A 13513-nucleotide genomic window follows, 5' to 3' on the forward strand; every position below is an offset into this window, starting at 1 on the left:
TGCCGAGTGCGATAGTCCCCGCCCCCGTCGCAGCAGCGATATGTGGTGATAGCTGGCATAGCGAAAATTACGCCAGCTTCACACACACACTCACCTGCCGTGCGACGTCCCTGTGGCCGGCAACCCGCCTCCTTGTTAAGGGGCGGGTCGTGCGGCGTCACTGCGACGTCACACGGCAGGCGGCCAATCGGAGCGGAGGGGCGGAGATGAGCAGGATGTAAACATCCTGCCCACCTCCTTCCTTCCGCATATCCTACGGAAGCCGCAGTGACGCCGGTAGGAGATGTTCCTCGCTCCTGCGGCTTCACACACAGCGATGCCGGATGTGCGTCACTTTCAATTTGACCCCACCGACATCGCACCTGCGATGTCGCAGTGTGCAAAGTGCCCCTAAGGATAGGCCATCAATGTAAAAGTTGTGGACAACCTCTTTAAATATTGATGACATATCCTTAGGATCAGATTGGTGGGGGTCCTACACCTACTACCCTACCTATCAGCTGTATGCAGGTCTCATAACAGCCTGATGTACACAGTGAGCAGCACCATAACAAAACAGATCTGGACGCTATGTAGTGGGTGTCCTTAGGTACTGCAGCTCAGACCATAATAATTTCAATGGGAGCTGAGTTGCAGTACCTGAGAACAGCCACTACACAATGTACGGCACTTTGCCGTTGCGGCTCTGTACACTGTGTACATCTGGCTGTTGGACCTGAAAACAACTGATCAGGTAGGCTGCCAGGTGTTGGACACCCGCTAATCTAATATTGATAAACTATCCCAAGTATAGGTCAGCAGAGCCTTTTTATTAATCCTAGAAAACTCCGATAGGGATGACAACAAGGGGAGAGTTTTATAGACAAACTGTTTAAGCAGTAGTGGTACCTAAATTCAGTATAAAGGTGACACGTCAGAAATAGATATAAACAAAAGTAGGCTCCTGTGCAAGAACAACATATGGGCCATTTGCAGCTGAATATCTCATCACAATGCATAATTCCACATGCTTTAGATGTGGCCCCTTAACGCTTGGCTTCCCATGTGGCTACACAGGGTGCACCAGTAGTATGTCCATCACTGTGTCACATATAATAGTTGGCACACACTAGAGATTTTATTGATAATTATTGATGTGTTTAGGTAACATTAAGAAACATAACAGGCATAGATTGGCGATTTTTCATCTTCATCTATTGCATTGTCATCTTGAAATTGGCCATGTGACCGCTAGTGCTGGATAGCTTTACACATTTATTCGTCTAATAGGGACACAAGCCCTATTAACGAAAGAGCTCTGCGTGATATGACCTTAGAGGAAAAGTGGATACCAACATATCTTGCACAACAAATATTCATATTCAGCCATTAAATACATAACAACTTCCAGGAGCCCCCTACGAGAATCTAATATTTATGAGCCTCTCAAGTTTGGCCTCATTTTTATTACTTGAGCTTCAAATGATCAGATACTTGTCCAAATCAGATATCAGATACCTGTGAATGTGACAAAAACCTACATTATATGCACGTAAGATGGTCCATCATTTATTACAAAGTTACCCTAAATAATGAGACGAACAAGTTGCATACCTCGAGCTTCTTCTGGATCATTTCCAGTTTTTCTGCCGCGTAGACCAAGTCTGTGTTGGCTTGCGATAGAGACTGGCGCTTGAAATCCACTTCACAATAAATCTACAAGAATATTATTGGAAATGTACACAGTTTCCAATAAAGTAAAACATTGCGAAACATACAAAAGGAAAAAATGTCAATTGTGTCCCCATATTTTATAGGAAGAGATCATTAATGAAGGCCACTTCTTTCCATGTCCTGCTTAGAAAATGGATCATGTCATTAAATGAAAATGTGAATGATGCTTAAAGGGAATCGGTCACTAGGATTTTGCAATGTAAACTGAGGACAGCATGCTGTGCGGGTTAAAAAAGAAAAAAACATCTGTGATACTCTTATCTGTGTGCGAGTTATTATTTACTCATACTAAAAGGTTTATTGCTCTGTGATTAACATTGGTGTGATTCTGCGCCTGTGCATGGCAGTCTGCCACGCCAATGCTGTGATTGACACCTCACAGTCAATACACAATCTATTCAGAGCCTGATGTGGGTGGGGACAGTTTCCAGCTTTGCTGCACTCAATTCTGAGATAAAGTCAGAACGGCTGCACCCAGTAATCTAAGATAAATGTGGTTAGTTTCAGAATCTCTTTGCCTACAACATTCTGCTCTCAGATGACGTAGCAAAAACCTGGTGAAAGCTTCCCTTTAACATGATCTGGAAATTAAGAAAACCTATTTGATATCAGTATGAATATTTACCTTATTTGGTTAAATGGAACCTGTCAGGTCCCATATGCGCTCTATCCTACAAGCAGGGTGTTGTGTGGCCTAAAACACCTTCCTACCCATCCCTGTGTTGTAATATTGTATATTATGATTTTATAAAAAAAGTTTAAAACTTACATGTTCCCTATGTAAATAAAAGAGGGTCTAGTTCCCTGGGCGTTGCATCGCCCTGTGTGAGTTTGCATGCTTTCCGTGGTATCATGCCCTTGTGGGCGTGATACCATGGATTTACATGAGCGACGTGCGCTTGTGAAGCAGGCACGTAAACACTCGGATATGAAGGCTGCGCGAACGGCAAGCGCGCACACGCAGGATCTCCAGGAGGTTTCCATGATATCACGCCCCTGTGGGCATGATACTATGGATTTACAGGACCGACATCACCGTCAGCTCCTGGAGATCCCACGCGAACGCGCTTGCCGTTCGCGCAGCATTCATATCCGGGTGTTTACTTGCTGGCTTAATAAGCGCACTGCGCATGCTCAGAAGACTCCTGCGGTTCCGACCATGTGCAGAACGTGTCTAAACCGGCAAGTAAACAACTGGATATGAAGGCTGTGTGAATGGCAATAGAGCATGCGCGGGATCTCCAGGAGCTGGCGGTGATTTTGGTCATGTAAATCCATGGTATCACGACCACAGGTGCGTGATACCATAGAAAGCATGCAAATGCTCACGGGGCGATGCAACACCCAGGGAACTAGTCCCTCTCCTATTTACATAGGGAACATGTAAGTTATAAAACGTTTTTTATAAAATCATGTTACACAATATTACAACACAGGGATGGGTAGGAAGGGATTTCTAGGCCACACATCACCCTGCTTGTAGGTTAAAACACATATGGGACCTGACAGGTTCCCTTTAACTCTGGGAAATAATGTTGCTAATCTGTTAAGCCTGCTTTACACGTTGCAATTTTGCATACGATATCGTATGCTATTTGCAACGCCCCCATGGTATGTGCGGCACGTTCAATTTGTTGAATGTGCCGCACAAACGATTATCCCCCATCACACGTACTTACCCGTCCATAAGACCTCGATGTGGGCGTTGAACGTCCACTACCTGGAGTGGGAGGGACGTTCGGCGTCACATCGACGTCACGCGGCAGCCGGCCAATAGAAGCCGAGGGGCGGAGATGAGCGGGACGTAAACATCCCGCCCACCTTCTTCCTTCCACATTGCCGGCTGGAGACACGGGAGGCAGGTAAGATCTGTTCAATGTTCCCGGGGTGTCACACACTGCGATGTGTGCTGCCTCGGGAACATTGAACAACCCGACGTGCAATTCGTGAGGATTCAATGACGTGCATGCGATGAACGTTTTACCGTTCAATCGCAATTGCACGTACCTGTCACACACTGCAATGTACCTTACGATGCCGGATGTGCGTCACTTACGACGTGACCCCGCCGACACATCGTAAGATATATTGTAGAGTGTGAAGCGGGCTTTATAAACAAAGCTTATGTAGCATTTGATTGCTCAATATATGATACAGGGTGAAGAATAATATTCCTGCACACAAACAGAAATGGTATTAATTAGGATAATTCTCTTCAAAGAGAACAAATCAGCAGATTTTTCACATATAAATTACAGGCAGTGCCATACTGGCGCTACGATGGAGATTCATAGCATACCTTCAGCGATTCAATGCCTGCTTGCTGAAAAATCCTTTATTAAACCTTCAGAAATTACATAATTGGGTCAGTGGCTTGAGCATCGGGACAGGACTTTGTGGGCCAGGTCCTCTGGAATAATTCCTCCTCTTGGATTGCCTCCTCTTCTTTATTTAAATGGCCATTGCCATTACCGCTGTTAGCTGCATGTGCACATTCCTAGTGTGACAGTGTTTTCAATAAAATGTCGCCGGAATTGGCGCATACGTGTACCAAGATATCCGGTGACATTTTATTGAAGACACTGTAAAGACGAATATGAGCGGCTGTGGTGCATGTGCAGATTGATTTTTTTTCATCAGCACATGCGCCACTGCTCATAGTCATCTCCACAGTGTCCTCAGTAAAAGGGCGCCAGAGATCGTAGTACACCCATCTGCCAATCCAGCACCATTTTATTGACGAAAATGTCGCACTAGCATGGCGCATGTATCGTTAACACTGGTAATGGCATTTGCAAAGCAGAATTTAAATAAAGAAGAGGAGGTGAGCCAGGAGGAGGAATCATTCCAGAGGACCTGGCCCGCAAAGTCCCTCCCCGATACTCACGCAACTGAATCAATGACGTCATTTCTGAAGGTTTGATAAAGGATTTTTCAGCAATCAAGCATCCAATCTCTAAACTTAAGGTATGCTTTGAATCAGCATTGTAGCACCAGTATGGCACTGCCTGTACCTTATATGTGAAAAACCTGCTGGTTGGTTCCCTTTAAGTGTTGGACGTAGACTTGACCTGTAGGTGGCACTAGGGAGACAGTATTTTTCTATCCACTACCCAACCACTGCAAACCCTAAAGACACAAGTCAGCAGTGCCAAATGGTTGCTCGTTGCACTGCTGATTGGTCAATATGGGGAGAGAGGTCACCACATATGTACATTTGCATATGTCGAGTGCTTTATTTTTTCCTTGTACTGGCATTATAGAGGTGAATTATATGGTTTATATTGTGCTATCTAGTGTCATAAGGGCATTTTACCAATATCATGTTGAAAATGTGGTGGTGTATACTGGTGAAAAAAGAACAGAGGAGGATACTGTTTCTTCATTCACAATGATCATTGATCTTAAAAATGTTTTTGAAGTAGCAGAACAATAAAGAGGGAGCAAACGTGATACATTTACATACCGTATCATGTATCCCAATAGGCCTACAACATGTCATATCACATAACAATTCAGGATGAGTATCAGTATACGAGCCGTCAACGTGACAGGTCATAACTGGACCTGAATAAAAACAACTAACTAAATGTATCGCTCAACCAGCTAAACCAGTCATCAGTTTCTGGTAGAAGAAGCACATCCATCACATCACAACAACTCAATGTGTAAATGTAACAATTCCGTGTAGAAAAATATATCAATGGCTAATAAAATCTCACACTTCATGCAATTGTTTCCAGCACACAATCCGCTACTTACATACATCTTGTTGAAGCATCCGGGAGGTATGAGAGCAGATTGATAAATAACGCAGGCAAAAGGAAATATTCATCATGACAAATAGTGAAAAATTAAAGATTCCAAGCTGGATTAATTACGCTCCGGTAAGATGGATAGCCCCTCTCACAATTAATGGGAACATACACTTTTGTCTAAGTTTTACATCTACCTGTGATGAATGCCCTAGCTCTGACAAAATGCATCATACTAACATCTGAACTAACAGAACATTAATAGATTGACATATGAGAGTGGAGGAAAGCCTTTAATCATACACACTGTATTACTCCCAATTTTGCTTTCCCACATACATCAAACAAAAAGGGAAAGTCAAAGGAAAACTCCACAATCAGTATAAAGCGTGATGGGAAAGAACGGCTTGTAATGCAGAATTGTACCAACTGTGCCTGGGACCAGTGCTGGACGGATCAGTATTACTGGTCTGTCTGATGCCACTGGTCGTCATAAGGATGAATATTTGTCCCTGGACTAAACATTTTTCATAGGAAATGTCATGTGCACAGAATTTGGTTGGAGATACAAGTGCATCTCAATAAATTAGAATATCCTCAAAAAGTTAATTTATTTCAGTAATTCATTACAAAAAGGGAAACACATATATTATATAGAGTCATTATACACAGAGGGATCTATTCCTATATATTATATAGAGTCATTACACACAGAGAGATCTATTCCTATATATTATATAGAGTCATTACACACAGAGGGATCTATTCCTATATATTATATAGAGTCATTACACACAGAGGGATCTCTTCCTATATATTATATAGAGTCATTACACACAGAGGGATCTCTTCCTATATATTATATAGAGTCATTACACACAGAGAGATCTATTCCTATATATTATATAGAGTCATTACACACAGAGGGATCTATTCCTATATATTATATAGAGTCATTACACACAGAGGGATCTCTTCCTATATATTATATAGAGTCATTACACACAGAGGGATCTATTCCTATATATTATATAGAGTCATTACACACAGAGGGATCTCTTCCTATATATTATATAGAGTCATTACACACAGAGGGATCTCTTCCTATATATTATATAGAGTCATTACACACAGAGGGATCTCTTCCTATATATTATATAGAGTCATTACACACAGAGGGATCTATTTCTATATATTATATAGCGTCATTACACACAGAGGGATCTATTCCTATATATTATATAGAGTCATTACACACAGAGGGATCTCTTCCTATATATTATATAGAGTCATTACACACAGAGGGATCTCTTCCTATATATTATATAGAGTCATTACACACAGAGGAATCTATTTCTATATATTATATAGAGTCATTACACACAGTGATCTATTCCTATATATTATATAGAGCCATTACACACAGAGGGATCTATTCCTATATATTATATAGAGTCATTACACACAGAGGGATCTATTCCTATATATTATATAGAGTCATTACACACATAGGGATCTATTTCATGTGTATATTTCGGTTAATGGTGATGATTATGGCTTACAGCCAATGAAAATCCAAAAGTCATTATCCCAGAAAATTAGAATATAATATAAGATCAACTGAAAAAATTATGTTATACTAAGAAATGTTGGCGCCTACTGAAAAGTCTGTACAGTAAATGCCTCAATACTTGGTCGGGGCTCCTTTTGCATGAATTACTGCATTAATGTGGCGTGGCATGGAGGCGATCAGCCTGTGGCACTGCTGTGGTGTTATGGAAGCCCGGGTTGCTTTGTTAGCAGCCTTCAGCTCATCTGCATTGTTGGGTCTGGTGTCTCTCATAGATTCTCTATGGGGTTTAGGTCAGGCGACTTTGCTGGCCAATCAATTACAGTGATATTGTGGTTATTAAACCAGGTATTGGTAGTTTTGGCAGTGTGGACAGGTGCCACGTACAGCTGGAAAATGAAATTTATATCTCCAAAAAGCTTGTCGGCAGAGGGAAGCTTGAAGTGCTATAAAATTTCCCGGTAGACGGCTGCACTGATTTTGGTCTTGATAAAACACAGTGGAGCTACACCAGCAGATGACATGGCTCCCCAAACCATCACTGATTGTGGAGACTTCACACTAGACCTCAGCAGCTTGGATTGTGGCCTCTCCACTCTTCCTCCAGATTCTGGGACCGCGATTTCCAAATGAAATGCAAAATTTACTTTAATCTGAAAACACCATCTTTGACCACTGAGCAACAGTCCAGTTCTTTTTCGCTTTGACCCAGGTAAGACGCTTCTGGCGTTGTCTATCGGTCATGAGTGGCTGACACAAGGAATGTGACACTTGTAGCCCATGTCTTGGATACGTCTGTGTGTGGTGGCTCTTGAAGCACTGACTCCAGCAGCGTCCACTCCTTGTGAATCTCCCACAAATTTTTGAATTGCCTGTTCTTAATCCTATCAAGTCTGTGGTTATCCCGGATGCTTGTGCACCTTTATCTACCACACTTTTTCTTTCTACTCATCTTTCCATTAATATGTTTGGATACAGCGCTCTGTGAACAGTCAGCTTTTTTAGTAAAGAGCTTGTGTGACTTACTCTCCTTATGGAGTGTGTTAATGACTGTCTTCTGGACATCTGTCAAATCAGCAGTCTTCCCAATGATTGTTTAGCCTACTGAACCAGACTAAAGGACCATTTAAATGCTTAGGAAATCTTTGCATGGATTTTGTGGTAATGATTCTAATTTTCTCAGATAACAACTTTTGAGCTTTTATTGGCTGTAAGCCATAATCCTCAATATTAACAGAAATAGATACTTGAAATAGATCCCTCTGTGTGTAATGACTCCATATAATATATATGTTTGCCTTTTTGCACTGCATTACTGAAATAAATTAACTTTTTGAGGATATTCTAATTTACTGAGATGCACTTATAGAAGATTATATTAGCTGCCTGTAGCACAGACGTGCATGATGGCAGCTGCACTGAAACTTCATGAAATGCTTACAAATCTCTGATTCATTTGGTTTATGCTTAATATTACAATAGCTACAAAAAGACAACTTTAGTTACGTGCTCGTTTTGTAATGAAATTCTATTTCATAAATCAATGATAAACATCAAAAGAAGTAACTTTGTGATATATATTATCAGAGAAATCTACTTTCTTCTCTTGCACTGATCTTTCACTCTTAATTCATGGGTAAATTCTGTATTTAGCGTAGACAGATTTACCAATTATGGAGCTATGACATGGACTGCACATCCAAAATGTATACATTGATCTGATGCCACTAGACGAAAATGTACAAAACTGAGGTTCTTACTTTAACATTCTGATCAGACTGCATATAGCTAAGTGCACATGTTGAGTATTTGGTTGCATACATTTCTGCATCTCTTGGCAGGAAAAACGCAGAGCAAAAATGAGCGTTTTTGCTGCATTTTTTATGCATTTTTGCATGTTTTTTTTTTCATTGATTTCAATGGTGAAAAACGCAGGGGGAAACGCTGAAAGAATTGACATGCTGCAGATTATTTTCTGCACCAAGTGTGCAAGGAAAAAAAAACTCAACATGTGCACAACACTTTAGGCCGGTTTCACACATCCGGCTTTTCGCCGGTTTGCCGGATCCGGCGCTCTCCCGTACAGACAATACAGTACAGTGACAGCGCTGTAACTTCCGGGTCACATGCGCCGGTCACATGACAGCATGTGACCGGCGCTTGTTGCGCTGTCACTGTACTGTAGTCCCTATATGGGAGAGCGCCGGATCCGGCAAAACGGCGAAAAGCCGGATGTGTGAAACCGGCCTTAGCTTTCTCATTGACTTTGCTGTCATAGAATAAAACTGCCCTTAAAATGTGATAAAAAAGACACTGTATGCACACAGCCTAAAGTCCACTGCCACGTCACAGTGAACATCTCAGTGTGTTGCTAATTTCTAACCTAAAATCTGCGGCGCCATGTGGTGACCAACACGGAAAAGACAGTGCACCAGCAGTCTTCCTCCAGAGGTGGTCGCCATATGGTGCTGCTCCTATAGAGATAGGAATTAGGGAGCCACTGAGAGGTTCATCATGATGTGGTAGTGGGCCTAAAGGGGGCTTTACACGCTACGACATCGCTAATGCGAACTCGTTGGGGTCACGGAATTGGTGACGCACATCCGGCCGCTTTAGCGATATCGTTGCATGTGACACCGATGAGCGATTTTGCATTGTTGCAAAAACGTGCAAAATCGCTCATCGGTGACATGGGGGTCCATTCTCAAAAATCGTTACTGCAGCAGTAACAAGGTTGTTCCTCGTTTCTGAGGCAGCACACATCGCTATGTGTGACACCGCAGGAACGAGGAAGCTCTCCTTACCTGCCTCCCGGCCGCTATGCGGAAGGAAGGGGGTGGGCGGGATGTTACGTCCCACTCAGCTCCGCCCCTCCGCTGCTATTGGACGGACGCTAAGTGACGTCGCTGTGACTCCGCATGGACCGCCCCCTTCGAAAGGAGGTGGTTCGCCGGTCACAGCGACGTCGCCGGGCAGGTAAATATGTGTGACGGGTCTGGGTGATGTTGTGCGGCACGGGCAGCGATTTGCCCGTGTCGCGCAACAGATGGGGGCGGGTACCCACACTAGCGATATCGGGACCGATATCGCAGTGTGTAAAGCCCGCTTTAGGCTAGGGCCCCACTTTGCGTTCACCTACCTGCAGTTCTAATCGCATGTTTTGGACTTAATTGATTTGACCAAAGTTGCCTTTTCCAGAATTTAAGCGCTAAAAACGCATGCGTATTTGCCGCGTTTTTGATGCATTTTCAGCACTTTTTACATACGTTTCCACCTGCTTTTTGCCAGATGCGTTTTGTAAATCTTGACACTGCCAAATAAAGTTTAAACAGTCAAAAATAATGTAAAAAGAGAAAAAAAAGGATTAAATACATAATTTCAGAAATTATAAAGAAAATAGAAATATATAATGAAATTATAGTGGTAATATAGTATTTATTAGAAAAATAGCGATAAATTATACATTTTCTTTAATTTAATTGTCGGATTATGTGTGTGTGAAAAGGGACATATGAAATCATTAAATTAATGTGCAAAAAGCATGCGTTTTGTAAGTCCAAAACGCATGTTTTCTGCACAGAAAAAGCAGGTAAAACGCAGGAATTTGTAGGAATCCTGGTTTTTGCCATTTCTCATTGACTCCAATGTTAGCAAAACGCACCCAAAATGGCAAAAACAACTGACAAGGTGCTTCTTTGAACGCATGGTTTTTGCCATAAAATATGCAAATTAAATGCAGCGTTTTAAAATGCAAAGTGGGGTCTGGAAATCACATTTATTCATTGAATATCATGGAAACGCAAAACGCAGGCCATTTGGCATGAAAAAGGTGCTTCTCAAAACGCTGCAGAAACGCAGGTAAAAACGCAAAGTGGGGCCCTAGCCTTATACAGTCTGACCCGAATGTTAAACTAAGAGCCTCATGTTCAGTTTGGTAAATTTTTGCCTAGTGGTATCAGATCAATGTATAATTTTTTGATGCGCAGTCCATGTCTATTTCTACAGTCATAGTTTACCCATTACTGAGAGGAGGCAGAGGAGCTAGAGTCCGACACAGATATTCTCTTGAAACGACAGTTACAGTTTTCCATAGAAGTGTATGTGAAAGTCTGTATTCAATGAAAACAAATTTTATCCATGATGTATACATTTTATCCATGATGTATAAATTTTATCCATGATGTATACATTTTATCCATGATGTATACATTTTATCCATGATGTATACATTTTATCCATGATGTATAAATTTTATCCATGATGTATACATTTTATCCATGATGTATACATTTTATCCATGATGTATACATTTTATCCATGATGTATACATTTTATCCATGATGTATACATTTTATCCATGATGTATAAATTTTATCCATGATGTATACATTTTATCCATGATGTATACATTTTATCCATGATGTATAAATTTTATCCATGATGTATACATTTTATCCATTATGTATACATTTTATCCATGATGTATACATTTTATCCATGATGTATACATTTTATCCATGATGTATAAATTTTATCCATGATGTATACATTTTATCCATGATGTATACATTTTATCCATGATGTATACATTTTATCCATGATGTATAAATTTTATCCATGATGTATACATTTTATCCATGATGTATAAATTTTATCCATGATGTATACATTTTATTCATGATGTATACATTTTATCCATGATGTATACATTTTATCCATGATGTATACATTTTATCCATGATGTATACATTTTATCCATGATGTATAAATTTTATCCATGATGTATACTGTATACATTTTATCCATGATGTATACATTTTATCCATGATGTATACATTTTATCCATGATTTGAGAATTTTGAAAAAATAAGATTAGACCATCAGGGAAAAGAAGCAAATTTCTCTAATAAGATTCATTACAAAGTTTCTTATTTCAAGGTTTACTATTAATTTATGAATAAATAAAATGATTGTTACACTTTAAAGGAAGGTTCCGGCCAATGCATAATTTTATATTTATAAAAGTTCTATAACATTTCACTAGTAGCCTTAAGAATTGTAAATTATAAATTTAACAACATATTATTTTTTAATGATAATGTATCCAATGATGCACCATTTCCATCAAGTTTTAAAATTGTTTCTACCATCTGTGGATTCTGATTGTGTGCACCTAACTTAAAGGGGATCTGTCAGTAAGATCAACCACCACTCCAAACTGCATATCTGTTACTTAGTAATTAATCAGAAAATCAGTGAGTAGTTTTTTTTTCCCCCATATATTTGTAAATGAGTCTTTAAGTGCTCTGGGTGTGAAAGAGCACTTACCAAACCACTGCTTTCCAAGGTTGTTTTCCCACCCTTCAACAGCCTTTTTATCTTGGTGCTGCCGAGGACACAACTAGGAAGGCAAAAACTTGTTCAGTGCTTTGTCGCTATCAAAGCACCTAACGCATCAATGTGTATAATATTCCTGTTTTGTGACATTGCTGTATGTATTAATTCTGTAATGTGACGTCACTAAGTTTATTAATATCTCTGTAATGTGATCTCATTTTATTTATTATTCTTACACTATGACATCACTGTATTTATTATTTCACTACTGTGACATCACTGAATTTATCATTCCTACAATATGACATCACTGTACTTATTATTCCTACAATATGACATCACTGTATTTATTCTTCTTACACTATGACATCACTGTATTTATAATTCCTACAATATGACGTCACTGGATTCATTATTTCACCACTGTGACATCACTGTATTTATTATTCTTACACTGATATCACTGTATTTATTATTCTTACACTGACATCACTGTACTTATTATTCCTACACTATGACATCACTGTATTTATAATTCCTACAATATGACATCACTGTATTTATTATTTCACCACTGTGACATCACTGTATTTATTATTCTTACACTGATATCACTGTATTTATAATTCCTACAATATGACATCACTGTATTTATTATTTCACCACTATGACATCTCTGTATTGATTTTTCTCTCACTTTGGCATCATTATATTTATTATTCCAGTTGTATCATCACTGACTTTTACATCATTTTACTGTTAATTCCCTGTGTTTGTGTTATCTCTTTGGTCGGATATCATTCTGTGAAATAACTATAATCATTATTTCCTTGTAATGTCATCTGAATGCATTTCATTTCCAGGAAGTAATAAATAAATAATTAAATAAATACATGATAAATGCATAATCAATTCATTTTCATACCCGAGATGGTCCAACCTCTGATACTTAAACAGATATTAGTACTAGTTTTTGGCCCGGGCGCTTTACAACTGCAGCCCTATCTTTGCTGTAAGTAATACTTAATTTTTAGAGGATATTTATTCCTCTTTTTGTTGCTATTTTTATATTTTGTGTAGGGACGAGCATGAGGTTCCCGTGACGAGGGTTGTAGGCTTCCGTATTCTGGCCATAATA

The 13513-nt window shown here is 39.8% G+C and overlaps 1 protein-coding gene across 1 annotated transcript in view; it reads right to left on the reverse strand.

The window, feature by feature from the left end:
- Positions 1-13513, reverse strand: part of LOC142245878 (dynein axonemal heavy chain 11-like) — a 519159-nt gene that overhangs the window by 216549 nt on the left and 289097 nt on the right. The window contains exon 50 of the mRNA XM_075318873.1: positions 1594-1695. Coding sequence (XP_075174988.1) covers positions 1594-1695 — 102 coding nt within the window. The remainder of the gene's footprint in view (positions 1-1593; positions 1696-13513) is intronic.

This window comes from Anomaloglossus baeobatrachus, chromosome 7 (genome assembly GCF_048569485.1).
Source record: "Anomaloglossus baeobatrachus isolate aAnoBae1 chromosome 7, aAnoBae1.hap1, whole genome shotgun sequence".
NCBI lineage: Eukaryota > Metazoa > Chordata > Amphibia > Anura > Aromobatidae > Anomaloglossus > Anomaloglossus baeobatrachus.